The 14,582-nt window shown below is 37.4% G+C and overlaps 2 protein-coding genes across 2 annotated transcripts; both read left to right on the forward strand.

The window, feature by feature from the left end:
- Positions 1-167: 167 nt before the first annotated feature.
- On the forward strand, positions 168-3,588 carry gcshb (glycine cleavage system protein H (aminomethyl carrier), b). The gene is made up of 5 exons (XM_008405326.2): positions 168-396; positions 1,294-1,373; positions 2,166-2,229; positions 2,321-2,452; positions 2,601-3,588. Exons 1-5 carry the CDS (start codon positions 246-248, stop codon positions 2,696-2,698), a joined length of 525 nt encoding a protein of 174 aa, XP_008403548.1. The 5' UTR covers positions 168-245; the 3' UTR covers positions 2,699-3,588.
- Positions 3,589-6,606: 3,018 nt separating this feature from the next.
- rpl13 (ribosomal protein L13) lies at positions 6,607-9,812 on the forward strand. Its single transcript, XM_008405327.1, has 6 exons — positions 6,607-6,675; positions 7,126-7,243; positions 7,769-7,910; positions 8,862-9,035; positions 9,256-9,312; positions 9,609-9,812. Exons 2-6 carry the CDS (start codon positions 7,140-7,142, stop codon positions 9,765-9,767), a joined length of 636 nt encoding a protein of 211 aa, XP_008403549.1. The 5' UTR covers positions 6,607-6,675; positions 7,126-7,139; the 3' UTR covers positions 9,768-9,812.
- The last annotated feature ends 4,770 nt before the right edge of the window (positions 9,813-14,582 follow it).

Consider the following 14,582-nt stretch of genomic DNA (forward strand, 5'->3'; position numbering starts at 1 on the left):
TAATACTGTAACTGGAAGACATTTTTTTTAAAATTAATATTAATTGACCTTTGGGTCAATTCACCCTTCACCCCCTCCTCTACTTCTCCACCATCATTGTCCACGCAGGAGCTCGCCACAGTGGGATGGTGCGCGCTCTTGTGGCTCAGTGTGTTTGTGCATCTGTGCGTGTGTGTGCGCGCGCGCGCGCGTGTGTGTGTGTGTTCTGGTTTACACGGTGCCTGCCTGTTGCAGAGTGAGTGAAGATGGCGATGAGAGCAGCGCTGCGGTGCCTTTCTGTAAACTTTTCTCCCAGGCTGCCGCAACTCTCGTCCGCAGCGCAAGTTTCAGCGACTCGGCTGCTGTGCCGGAGCGGCGCCCCGCGGACTCTGAGCACAACATCGGGCCAGTGCACAGGTAAAAACCAACAACAACAACAAAAAGGAAGAAATACAAACCATACAGGAGAACCACGGAACAGGGGGATGAACTCCACTCCCCATGTGGACAGACTCCTCATTATAATCAGCTTCCAAAAATAAATAACTGTAGATTATGAAATGGAGGAATAAAAGACAAGAAGGGCAGCTAGACATGTGCTGTTTAACTTCAATGTTTTTTTTTAAATTATTATTTCTGTAAATTTGACCACATGTTGCGTGCTTTATCTTATTAACCACGAGCTCCTGATTGGGGTGTTAAAGGAAACCTGTGTGCACCAGTAAGCAGCCTGTTCAAGCAAATGTCACCCATTTTGCTGCAGTTGTGCAATATAAATATCGACAGAGTGATTATCCACCCAGCAGCTGCCATGTTGTACCAGTTTTAAGATCAGAAAAAGCGTTTGGAGCATTTAGTTATTTGTATGACTCTAGTCATGCATCGGCATCTTGCATCGTCACAAATCTGGTTTCAAAACTGTATTTTTCTGACGCCGGCTCTGAGTATTGCTCAGGCTTTAGCCTGCAGTTTTCCCCTCGGGGTGACAGCATGAGCCTGGAAGCACAATGCTCCAACTCAACACTGGGCATGACTGTGAACACAAGTTATTCTTGCTTTTGTGAGCCCTTTTCCTGGAAGCATAACAGCATGCACCTGCTGAAATGCACAGTAAGCTGATATTTTATTTTTCTGCACATGGTCTTGCATAACTGAGAGCCCGATGTCCGGCTGTGGTCCATAGTACACACATTTTTATTCTTTGTCAACACAGTGGGTCTTTTTTTTTTCTTGCATGATTAACTGGCTTTGTGAATCACAGTTCATATGACCTTTTTTTTTTTTTTAAATATGCAATTATTTTTCTCCCTGTAGCCCTCAAGTTCACCGAGAAGCATGAGTGGGTGCTGGTGGAGAGTGGAATCGGCACTGTGGGAATCAGTAACTATGCTCAGGTCTGCTTTTTAATTAGTCATTCTTCTAATCTTTGATATATGGCACTCTCTGCTCTGATTTTTCTTGATGGCGGTCGGTCTAAAAGCTCTCCAGAGCTGCACTTTGCTCTCATCATGTCCACTGTATCAGGGTAATTCATTGCTTTATGATTATTCTTTGATATCCACCAAGCGGGAGAGGGAGGCAGATCATTTTAAGTTCAGACCGTAGCTGTCCAAGCGGTAAATAAAAGCAGAATTTTATTATCCTAAACCTGAATGAAGCAATTGAGGCGTGATTGTTTTCCATGGTGAGCTCTAATAAGCCACAGCTTTTGAGATAAAGCATAAGATGATCAGCCGGGTAGATATAAGATACGCTCAATAAATATTATGCAAGGTTTTTAGAATTAAGAATGAAATGCAACTTTTAAAATTGGTCAGAAAAAAATCTTTTTGAACTAGTTTACAGAAAAGTAGAAATCCTTTTATAATGTTCATTGTTCAGAGACCTTGTAGTTATTGACTTAAAAGCAGTCCAAAGATAGTTTGTGCTGCCAAACAGACAACATCTGAAACTTGGGTGCAAACAGCTTGTTTCAACATGTTCTAACTCCAACTGCTTGGCGTTGCTTGTACTCCAATTGTGCAGTTTGGGAGCAACACCCAAACGTGACGTTATTTGTTGTCAGAACAAATCCTCTACACAAGAGATGTTGTTGTAAATCACTTTGTTCACGTTAATACTTTAATACTTCACATGCACTGTGTTTTTGTGGTAAATATATAATCATTACTATTTGATGATTTCAGGAAGCTTTAGGTGACGTGGTTTACTGTGGACTGCCCGAGGTTGGCCAAAAACTTGAACAGCTGGGTAAGATCAGGGAATATACTACACCTGTAGTAAGTGTTGATAGCTGTGCAATAAATGTAATCTTTTTGTGTTGTGTGTATTTCTGCTGCAGAGGAGTTTGGTGCCTTGGAAAGTGTAAAGGCTGCCAGTGAGCTGTACTCACCACTGACAGGGGAAGTGACAGCAATCAACACGGAGCTGGCCGAAAATCCAGGACTCGTGAATAAATCCTGCTACGCAGACGGTAAGTCTCAATGTTGCTCATCATAGAATTTTGCTGTTATTCCTGTAAGCTTGTCCCACTGCTTTTGTTATCAGTGCAGTTGAAAAGCTGCCAAAACAGAGCCATGTCCACGTTTTCCCACTTTTAAGTTCTCCTTTTAATCTTTCAGGATGGCTAATCAAGATGACCATCGAAAAGCCTGAAGAACTCGATAAGCTCATGGACCAACCTGCCTATGATACATTTATTAAGTCGCTGGAGGAATAAATCAACAAATTTATTATGATTATTTGTTATGTAGCTGCAGTCAACTAATACTGGGTTACTAACATTGGCAGTGACCTCCACCATCCTTTGCGGTATTTATTTATGTTATGGACACTTTCTAGTGTGCTGCAAAATTTTAAATACCCAGGAACAGTTTTCATGTAGAATGTGGGGATAATTCACCAGTGAATCTAAAAGGCTTTTATGCTAAGGTTTGTCAGTATTATTGGATCTTCTTCCTAGTACTTTGCTCTGTTTTTAAATAGTGCATAGATGTATTAAAACGCTGGGAAATTCAGTTTTTAATTTATTAAAACACTGAGAAGTCTTTAAGTTTGATTTAATCTGCCTGAAATCTGATGCATTTTATGTTTCAAGAAGGCACAGTATAGATTTATGATGTGTCGCACAGAGATATGCTCACATACTGTCGCAGCTGTACAGATGGTGACAGGTCATACCGTCTGCTTGTCCTAATTTTAGTTCCACACACTTTGACCTTTCCACTTGGTTGAAGATAGGCTGAGATTGCTGAAGCTAGTTGATCAATAATTAATCCAACTGGGATTTTAAACCCATTGGCAAAAGCTGCAGTTAGTGATTTTAATTACTGTGTTCAAAAAACAGTTCAAACATTTCAAATTACAAATGTTGTGCTAAAAACAACCTTAATACTTCCATAGTTTTAGCTTATTCATATTCTGTAAACTGGATTGCTCTGTATTTGTTAAAACAAAGTGTCTATGTAAAATTCTATTATAAATGCAGAACAGACCCACCAGTTATTGACATCACTGGTTACTATGGAAAAAAAAATCTTTACATGTATACTTTACTTCTTTATGAACTAACCTAATACTGAAACTTTTTAATAAAGTGAAACCCTTATTGTTGAGTAGTTTTATTCAGTAGGAGTTGATTTTTAACAAAAAGACTTGTCATAATCATTGGGACCCCTGACAATTTATACTATAAAACACTGATTGGGTATTTTCAACACAAACTGTTTAACTGATCAACGTGTACACTAAGAGAAAGATGGTTATATCTCTTCTTGAAAACGGGAAAGACAAGAAAATATTCAAGAAAGCCAGATGTTTACTGAATCTTTTAAAGCAGGAAACTGTAATATTAATTTATCTTCTAAGCTTCCCCATATCTATAGCCAGAGCAAAAATAAAGAATTAGATAAAAAACAACCTACAACCTGGAAATGTTTGCTAAATGGTGCTGAGAATTTAACTGGAACTAAATGCTTTGGTCTAATGAGATGAAGACCAACATTCTCAATCTCAGTACAAACACTTTGAGCATGAAAAGGCATGCCACAGCTGCTATTAAGTATGCTGGAGGATCTATAATGCTGTGAGAGCCTGTTTGTCCTTAAAAGGAGTTGGGAATCTTGTGAGAGTTCACAGGATTATAAGGTCCTTAAAGTCTGAACATTTAACATTCAAATTTGGTGGGCCCTACCATAAGACTGAAAATGGCTTCACGATGAGTCTTTTGGCAGATGGAATGATCCAAATAAACTGAAATGATTCATGGCAAAACCAGTTTTCTTCCATTGTGAATTCATTCCTAGTTAAATCCTACAAGAAAAGTTGTGGGTTTGGTGCAAAAGAAAGGACCCCAAAGTGTTCTGAAGAGAACTCCTGGGTAACTCAGGTAAATGTAGAGGAAGACTAACTCATGCAATAATAAGAAACAAGTGCCAGTTACTGTGGTACACATTATTTTATGTAAAAAAAAAAAAAAGAATTATATAATTAAAATTTTCTAATCTTGGATTTTTTTAAAGACTGTAAATTCCTCAATTGTTTATTTGAAGGTTTGCAGCACATTTTTATCAAGATGTTAACAAGTCTGATAGATACAGTACCTTTCCATAACCGCCATGTTTTACAGTGATATAAATATATTACCTTCCTGAAATAATAGCCTACATAGTTTTTTAGCCAAAAGTGATTTTGACATAAAATAAAAAAAGTTATAAAAAAAAATAAAATAAATAATATTAATAAAATCACCCCCTTTTTATTGCCAACAGATGATTGATGAAAACAAAAAATACTTTAGGTAAAAAAATGTGTTAGGTCATTATTTTAGAAAGGTGACGATATGCAACATTGGGCAAAAGGAAAATAAAATATTTAAAGGACATATTGTCACTCCCAGAGTGTATAAATTTTGTTCCTGAGAAATTTCAGGGTTAAATAACCAGAAGATGGGGTTCAGAAATTGTCTTATTGTGACACCTGCTGTTAGTCAAAGTTAGTTTTCAGTGAAACAAAAATGTTGATTTTTTGTTGTTTCTCCTGCACTGTGAGGAGGATTTTTCTTTCCTGAGGATTCCAGTATTCATACATTTGTTCCATTCTAATAAAGAGAATATTGTTTTGCATAGCCACAGTGCGGCCTGGATAGCAATGAAACAGACTTAAAGCTACATGATCAGTTTAGGCCAACATTCTAAGCTTTCGCAAGATAATGGGCAATGTAATGCCAAAATCTGTCAAATTGATTTTCTAAGCTTGAAGTTTGAAAAGGTTGCTTTTTTTTATTACTGGACAATATACCGTACAACAGATATTTTCTTTTCATATTGAAAGTCAAGTTTTGGAAGATAACTGGCTGTTATTATAGGGATCTTGATAAAGTCAGGGCCACCATCTAAGAGAATTTTACTGACAGGTTGTTTGCTAACCAAAAGTCAATTTAGGATTGGAATATTGTTTCTGTTCTCAAAAGAACTTTGAATACAGAAGTTTACCAAAGTCTATGCAGAAGTAGTTCTACATCTAGTATATAAAATAAAACTTCACTTCATAGTGTAAGACATGATTTAGTAAATTTCTCCAAAGTTTCATATAGATGTTTACAAAAAATAAGAAAATAAATATGTGAATATAGAGACAGATCACCAATTTGGTTTGCCAAAAGCATCACAGGAAGCATACAATATTTCAAAATAAATAACAACAGCTCATTAACTGGCTCATTAGAAATATTTATACTTTCACGTTATTTGCAGTTATTTAGTTCATAAGGTAAAATGTTTTGAAACAGTTTACTGGAGATAGGTTAAAACATTATCCCCACACAGTCATGATTACATAATTTCAGTATTATTTATTATTTTCCCATGGTCTTTTTGAAGAATAATGCTTTCTTAACTATAAAGTCGATAGGAAGGAACTCTATATTACGGAGTCCCTTAGAGGGCTCTGTACAGGTAAGAAAGGACGAATAATACTTTTTGAAGAATAATGCTTTCTTATTCTTCAGAAATTCAGATTATTCTTTCTTCAGAAAGAATAATGGTTTCTTCAGAAAGCATTATTCTGAAGAAATAATGCTTTATTTCTTCAGAATAAAGCATTATTCTTCAGAATAATGAAGAATAAAGCATTATTCTTCAGAAGAATGCTTTATTTTTGAAGAATAATGAAGAATAATGCTTTCTTATTCTTCAGAAAGCATTATTCTTTCAGAAGAAAAAATAATGCTTTCTTCAGAAAGCATTATTCTGAAGAAATAATGCTTTATTTCTTCAGAATAAAGCATTATTCCGAAGAATAATGCTTTATTTTTGAAGAATGATGAAGAATAATGCTTTCTTAACAATAAAGTCGATAGGAAGAAACTCTATATTACGGAGTCCCTTAGAGGGCTCTGTACAGGTAAGAAAGGAAGAAACAAAAAAACTTCTGTTTTTCGATTTATCTTGTTTCATAACTTAAATCATCTGTTCACATAAATAGGAATACTATCCTTTATTTTAGGATATGGAAAACGTTATTATTTTACACCTTACGTTGTTAGAAAAGTTGTTTAATTGTACATGGGGTGAACTCTCTTGAATGCATTTACTCTTTGATCAATCATCTGCTCTGCCATTGGCTGGTCTATCCATATCCCACAATGCGCCGCCTTTCAACTTCCTTTTTCCTTTCGGCCATTTTCCTCCCTCATAGGTATGAGAAATTATCCTGTCCATATTTTCTAACAATCTGCTATAATCCTGCATATTCAAAGGGGATCGTTAATATTCTGTTACAGAATAAAATAGTACGGATTTTCACCTTTATAATAATATAATTATTATCATAATTTTTTCCCGCTGAATTGCTGAAAACAACATGTTTAGCAAAGCTACTGCGGTCAAGCGGTAGCTGTTAGCATTGCCCTTATAATTCAACCTTTAATTCGTATGTGTCGGACTGTAACCCTCGGAATAAACTTTATATAGACCTAATGCGTTAAAAAGTGATTAGGACAAGTTACTGTATGGTCACGGAGAATTGTAGAGGAATAGCACTGCTTCAGTAGTTCAGTTTACATGCTAGCCTGTAGCACTTAGCCTCGTATATCGGCGTGCCGGTGTTACTGTGTGCTCATCTCTTGTTTTCCACGTTGTGTTGAAGGGAACTAGCCAACCATGGCCCCCAGCCGGAATGGAATGATCTTGAACCCCCATTTCCACAAAGACTGGCAGAAAAGAGTGCGTACCTGGTTCAACCAACCTGCCAGGAAGGTCCGCAGGTGAGAGCAGCGATACGAACACATGCTAATGGAGCATCCACTGATTTATGGACGTGTAGCAAAAACACAATCAGTAGAATGTTGCCTAAAATACAATGCTCATGTAAAATTACCTTCTTTGAGATCGGATTCTTGCTTGCTTGCAACATGTTTTGTTGAGGTAACTGCAGCTATTCCCTGACATTTGCCAAAATGAAGATCTTTTATCAGCTTGTTCGGTAGTAAAAATCAAAACGTATGCTTTGAAATTTTACTAAAACAGATTAAGGTGGTTGTGTTCTGTCTTATTCACATAATGTACAGGTGGAAAGACTAGAAAAAAAATCTTTTATTCCCATGAACATGAGCATCTTAGAACGTAACTGAGTTCTGACAATAATGAACTGTTAAATATTGTGAACATTAGTTTTAGCAATTAAAGCTTGTACAAAAGCAATATTTTATGATTGCATTGTGGGTAGGAGCTTTGTCCTACTCTTGGATCGCTTTATTTGCTGAAGATAAAAAAAATGTTTTTCTCCCCAGGCGAAAGGCTCGCCAGGCTAAAGCCCGCCGCATCGCTCCTCGTCCTGTTGCTGGACCACTGAGACCACAGGTTAGATGCCCAACTATTAGGTACCACACCAAGATTCGTGCCGGACGTGGGTTCACCCTGGAGGAACTGAAGGTAATACATTAAATGTCCTCGTGGTTGCCATCTTAATACTGTTGATGTACTATTCAAGAGTATTAAGTCACTAATTTCTTTTCATTTTGCATGCCTGTAGTCCAACGTCATTGCAGTTTTTATACTCTTTTTGTAATTTGTCCAGATATTGTTTTTTTTTGTTTTGTTTTTTAGAAATCTACTAAGTATTTAGTTGTTCTTTTTGGAGCTTGGACTGTAATGTTCCTGAAGCAGTGAGTTTTTCATGACTGATTCAAAATGCAGCTTGCATCTGAAGTAAACCTTTGAGAAAACAAATCTTTGACTGTTTGAAGAACAAAAATATTTTAAACAAAACAGCAATACACTGCACTTCAGTCGCTTGTTTCATTAAATTGTTTAGAAACGTGAAAATATATCGTCCATTTATCGTAGATATAAACAACCCAAATCGTCAGTAGTTATGGTGGTCAGTATGAAATGTGTTCACATTCAGGCAGGATGTCCTGAAACAGGTTTGTCTCATCTTCATATCCAAACTGCTATTGTTCCCGTAGATGGAGAAAGAACAGACCCAACCTCTCAGTGTGAATCATTATTAATTGATGCTGGAATAAGAAAAGTGCAGCTCAGGCATGATGCTGTTGACAATTTGTCATATTTTTACTCCCATAGTTCTTTAACCATGATTAAAAGATCAATGTTTGCTCTCTGCTTCTTTTTTTTAAATCTTGAGGCAAAATAAAGGACGTTTATGACTGTCATTTGTGATCAAATTCATCAAGATTATTCGTATTTACACGTTCCTGCAGTCAGATGATGACACATCTCCGGAATCTCTGTATTTTCTTGATGAAAACGTTGAACCCTATTCTGATGGCTGCTAAAATGAAACAGCTTTATCTGAGCATTATTAGGACAACTTGCTTTAGATGTTCAAATTGTCAGTGTGGGTTTTTTTTTTTTCTGTAGGCTGCTGGAATCCACAAAAAGACAGCCCGCACCATCGGCATCGCTGTTGACCCCCGGCGCCGCAACAGATCCACAGAATCTCTCCAGGCCAACGTGCAGCGCCTGAAGGAGTACCGCTCCAAACTCATCCTGTTCCCCAGAAAGGCATCTGCACCTAAGAAGGGAGACAGCTCTGTAAGTGTCTGTTCCTGCTGAGTAAGCAAACCTGAAAAATAAAGATGGTTAAAGTTAACACACAGTGTTGTTCAGTTTCCCCCCATAACTGGCTTCCGATCTACTGAATAGGAAACCTTGTAATTTGATTTCTTAAAAATTACTTACATCGGTATGGTTTTGATCAATCAAGGTTGAATGTTTGATGGTGATATGTATTGATTTTTTAAATTTTTTCCAGGAGGAGGAACTGAAGATGGCCACTCAGCTCTCTGGCCCAGTTATGCCCATCAAAACTGTAAGTCACAATTCCTGCATAGATGCTCCTAAGTTAAACCAGTTGTCATATGTTTAAAATATATTTTACGTGACCTGTGGTGCTCCGTAATATCTGGCTGGTGATCTTATTCCAACTTTTCCATGGCAGGAGTCATTTGATGACAAATCTCTGGAATCTCTGTACTATTTTGATGAAACATTTGAACCCTATTCCTGATGACTGCTCTGTTTTTATTTTTATTTTTTTAAACATTCTGGGATGCCAGTCTTGTACGTTGTGTGAAATATCTCACATCCTCCCTTGTATTTCTTCAGGTCTACAAGAAGGAGAAGGCCCACGTTATCTCTGAGGATGAGAAGAACTTCAAGGCCTTTGCCAGCCTGCGTATGGCCAGAGCCAACGCTCGTCTCTTCGGCATTCGCGCCAAGAGGGCCAAAGAGGCAGCTGAGCAGGACGTGGAGAAGAAAAAGTGAAAATAGTCACTATGGAACTTTGCAAAATAAAGTCTTTAAAAAGAGCAATGTGAGATTGAGATTTTTTTTTTAATGTGAGCTCTGATATGATTACTACAGAGAGGTCGGTAGTAATCATCAGGTTAGGTTTTATCTGTAGCATTTGACGGAGACGTAGAAAACTTTTGATACAACTTAACAGATCTGAAAGAAATCAGAATTGCTTCTGTGGAAACAAATGTATATACACGAGAAGGTTTCATTGAAAATATCTCGGACACTTGGGAAGTTTTCATTTGAATTATGTAAGCATGGTGATTGAAATGTCGGTACTTTAAAATTTGAGTATCCAGACTACCAGAGGTGAGGTGTGAAAAAGATGACATCTAATGGGTCAGTCTAGTGAAGTGGCAGAAATTTGATTCAGTGTTGTTTGCTGTGTCCAACAGTAGGGGGCACAATAACACCTTAAAATTTGTCACAAATGTAAGCGTAATCTTAAATTGAACTGTAATTCTTAAAGATGCTTATTTTGCCAAGTTTAAAGCAATTTTCATGTATTTTCTTTATTTAATGATGCATTGCCAGAACACAATTAGTATGTGGAGGCTGACTGTTTGGACTCATTTTTATTTGAACTGGTGAAAGAAAATAAATCTTAATTTAAATGCCAGAGAACCTCTGCCAAACTCTGCATACTGTAATTGTTAAGGATTTGTGTAATTTACCATATACTAATAGACAATGTAGAGTTGAAATCGGGTGAGCAGCTGCAAGAAAATATCTTGGTGCGACTTTGTTGCTATGCTTTGAGGTGAAACAAAATTTTAATTAGGCACAAACAAATGTGTTGGCAAATATTGCCAAACTATTAACATCTACTGCTACTACAGGGGTGATGTGTGTTTCTAAATGTCTGAAGTAATTTCGTTTTTAATATGCTTGGATAAATTATAGTGACTGAGGTGCAAGTACAGTCCTCGGTGTAGGACAGAGGTTGCCTGAATTTAGACCTGCCTGGACAAATATGGCATTTTTCTCCAAATCATGTTCAGAGGATTTTATGTGTTTGCTTATTGTAAAGTCTGAACGCTCAAATTGACATATGAAGATCAACATTTACTCAGAAAAACTGTTTAACAAATGTTTCTATATTTCCTCAATGCAGTGTGTTTACTATAAATGGGTAAAGATTTGCCCATTTCACTCATTTCATTGGTAGCAGCTTTGAAATCAGTTGAAAGACTGACACCCATGTTCGTTTTCAACTAAACTTCCTGAAAAGTGTTGCTCCAATGACTGAATTTAAAAAATATATTAGCATAATATTTATTGGACTGTTTGTTTGAATGCTTTACATACAGAGCTGCTTATTTTCCCCTAAATGTCTCCATGTTTTTAAGATCTGTTTATGGGTCGAGCAACAGAACCGAGTGGAAGACCATGATAACCATGTCATGTCCTTTTTGCCAACTCCTAATGGCTTCTGCTGGACGCAGTGCAACAGTGTTAGCTGTCATCTCGCTCATTGGAAAGATGATGATTTTTATTATTGAAGGCAATGTCAATGTAGAGACTCCAAGGTGAGATTCTCTAATCTTTTCAGTGTTTGAAACTGAAGTCTGTTGTTCAAGATGCAAATGTTTTGGGGTTCATCAGGCACTGCCTCCGGAATTTGCCAGTGGAGAGGTCAGGACTAACTTCAGTCAAAGCCTTCAGACACTAGTGGGATTAAATTGAGTGTGGTGTTGGTTGCAGTGTGACAAACCAATGATGCCTGAGGACTGGAATGCAATCCGACAGCAGCGTGTTGCTAATCTGGTGACCAGTATGAGAAGGAGGAGGAGTCACAGTATGTGGTTCTCCCATATTGTAGCCCCTGTTTGTGAAAGAAATATTCAATTGCCAGTATTTCCAGTTTCTTCACATTTTATTAAATCGAAACTAACAAGTTTCGATAAGAGTAAGCTTGGCAATACCATAGATTTGTTAAGTACCTTATGGCCATAACACACCATTTCAGGGGAAATAAACAGGCTTTTCAACAGTACAAGATTTATTGATGGGAAACATTTTTACAGCAAAGAAATAATTGACCAAACACTGAGTCTTGGTACACACGCCAGTCAGATTCAGTTGATCAATGTCAGCTTGCAAAAGGTTATTTTTCACATACATGTCCATCATTCGTTGTTGATCCAACTTTATTAGTGAGAGAAACTTTAGACACAATAGTCCTTGGTAGCAAAATCATTCCGGTGTCCAAAAATACCTTCACTCAGGGGAGCTGCAGGTAGAGAACTGTCGATAATGGCGCACAGACGCATAGGCAGAGAGAAAACTTGACGCCTGTGCCTTAGGCTGTAGTCTCAAGTCCTCCTATTAGGGTTTATTTCGCATGCGGTTTGGTCAGCAGCACCAAGCTGTGCTGTCGATGCGACTGGGGAGAGGCGGCATGAATAGGTAATCCATGTGTAAACGCCAGGGAACGTCCTGTGAGGTGCTGGACTGACAGCAGCAGCAGCAGATGGTTGTTGTTTGGAGCTGTGGCGTAACAGGGCTCAGGTGTGCGCCCGAGAGCAGACGCTTCTTACCAAGTCTGAGAGCCCACGGAAAAAGAAGAGGCAGTGAGGGTGAAAACTGCCCAAGAGAGCTGAGACTTGATTATGTTTAAGCAACAGACATTTTAAATCCAGACATCATCAAGATCAACCCCGCTGCTTCAACATGCACATGTTTCTAGTGCCATCACATAAAGCAACTGATCAGTTTTTATATGTAGTCTCTATATATATATATATATATATATGTTTTTAAAGAAATCTTAGGCGTGAGGGAATTCTGACAGAGATCTGTTTTGTTTTCACACAATGATCAACTCAATATATCAGATAAAGAAAGCTAAGAGTTTTTCTCTTTCATGTTGCTGGAATGACTCAAATAACCTTGATGTTTTCTCTGAGTGCCCCTTAAAGCTTCTGCCACAATTAAAAAAAAAAAAAAGTATTTGCTGGAAGGATAAGTTGAGTTTTTAGCATTTAAAATCAAACAGCCACACAAATGACTTTGAATGTGTAAATACTTTCATTAAGAAATGCAAATAATTAACTTAAATTTATTAGAGCTCCTTTGTCCTGCTGCTTCTCAAACTCAGTGGGTTCTGTTTTGTCAGCTCACCAATGTTATGCAATATCTGGAAATGCATTCATCAATGTAACACGTTTTGTGGGTGGACTAAGAAAAGGTTGAAGCTCAAACATTGTGTATGAACAGTACATTATGTAACATACGGTAGAGGTGAAAAGAATCTACAGTATGAATCAGATTCTCAAGGACTTTATCTTGTCATGGTAAAAAAGAAAATACACTCTTTCATTCACTGGGGTGTTTAATGCGCTAAGCAACCCAAATGATCCTTTCCATTTTCTGCAGTTATCTATATCTAATGTCAAGCATTCAAAATCACGCAGCCAATTCCTCGTTGTTGTTATTTATCAAATTAAAGCCAAAACAAAAAATAAATAAATAAAAATAAATATAAATAAAAAATAAAAAATTGTGCGACAAATTTTGCAGACCTACTTTTATCTGGACAACTTCGACTGGTTGTTTTCTGTATGACTTCATCACTCTCACATCACTGGAGAAATTCAACATCGCTTCAGTTCAATGAGTTTATGCACTTTCACTTGTACCAAACTCTATTAAGGTTTGATTTGCAACACTTTACTCAGATTTCAGAATGGTTTTTAACTGGACTTTATTCTTTTGTTTTCCTTGCAATTCTGTCGTTGAGTTTGGAGATCGTTGACCTGTTGATGACCCAGTCTCAGCTGCTAGGAAGATGGCTTCACATTTAAGTTAATTATTTATTTATTTATTCGGTGTACAGAGTAGATAATGGACAGACGTAAGAAGTCTGTGGGAGCAAAATGTCCCTGAATCATCATCCTTTTATCACCATGGTTAGGACTTGGAAGAAGTTGTTTTGTATTGGTATGCAGTATTTGGCTTTCACTAAACTGTGTATTACAGTACAATATCTCTACTTAAGTAGAGATATTCTACAATATCCAATAATTACAATGTCCTTTGAATGATCTGTTTAAAGGACATTGTTCCAGATGTCTTCCTTTTCTTTCAGATGCAGAATTGCTGTCATGTTTTTTAGAGAGAAGACATCTTGCTTGTGGCAACACATTCACACAAGATGTACAGTACTTGTTCCAAAGATGAATCATATTGCACAGTCTTATATCAGGGAGATTTTGCAGGAATCTCCACTCGTATTAAAATTGGCATCTGTCATTCACATGCAAGTCTCTCAAACTGCAGAATGATGGACTTCAAATTATTTGAAGGGTGTTTCCTGCCTCTCGCTCAATGACACGCGGAGTAACTCCACAGCCCCATGTGACCCAGGAAGGCAAGTAGAAACAGCCAATGGATGGATACCTTTATGAGACTGACGGCCTTCAAGATTCTTTTCCTGGACTCAAGAGTCTGTGGACAAACTAATAGATTTCTGCGTGTGTTCTCCCTCGTTGGACGATTACAGTAGACACGTTTTGGATTCACTGATGACATGTTGAACTCCAGCTCAACTTTCTGACACATCAGTTTCCTTTAATTGTTAAGATTGACAATGTTGTACACTTCGATGCATATGTGTGCGATTATTGAGCCAAATCGACGCAATTTATATTGAAATTCATGCCATCATTTCACAGATGCAGCTGTCTGTTATATGCGCTGGCTTTCCTGTTTGTGGTTTTAGCAGAACTTGTTGGTAGGCAGGTGGGCTACCGCAGCAAATTGAGTCGTTTTATATATATA

The sequence above is a fragment of the Poecilia reticulata genome, linkage group LG3 (assembly GCF_000633615.1).
Source record: "Poecilia reticulata strain Guanapo linkage group LG3, Guppy_female_1.0+MT, whole genome shotgun sequence".
Lineage (NCBI taxonomy): Eukaryota > Metazoa > Chordata > Actinopteri > Cyprinodontiformes > Poeciliidae > Poecilia > Poecilia reticulata.

Bases quoted from the DNA above. Each gene is read 5' to 3' on its own strand.
- rpl13 (XM_008405327.1), top strand. From the start codon at position 7,140: ATGGCCCCCAGCCGGAATGGAATGATCTTGAACCCCCATTTCCACAAA. The intron at 7,244-7,768 runs GTGAGAGCAGCG...TTTTCTCCCCAG, and splicing joins CCTGCCAGGAAGGTCCGCAG to GCGAAAGGCTCGCCAGGCTA. The intron at 7,911-8,861 runs GTAATACATTAA...TTTTTTCTGTAG, and splicing joins TCACCCTGGAGGAACTGAAG to GCTGCTGGAATCCACAAAAA.
- gcshb (XM_008405326.2), top strand. From the start codon at position 246: ATGGCGATGAGAGCAGCGCTGCGGTGCCTTTCTGTAAACTTTTCTCCC. The intron at 397-1,293 runs GTAAAAACCAAC...TTCTCCCTGTAG, and splicing joins AACATCGGGCCAGTGCACAG to CCCTCAAGTTCACCGAGAAG. The intron at 1,374-2,165 runs GTCTGCTTTTTA...TGATGATTTCAG, and splicing joins GAATCAGTAACTATGCTCAG to GAAGCTTTAGGTGACGTGGT.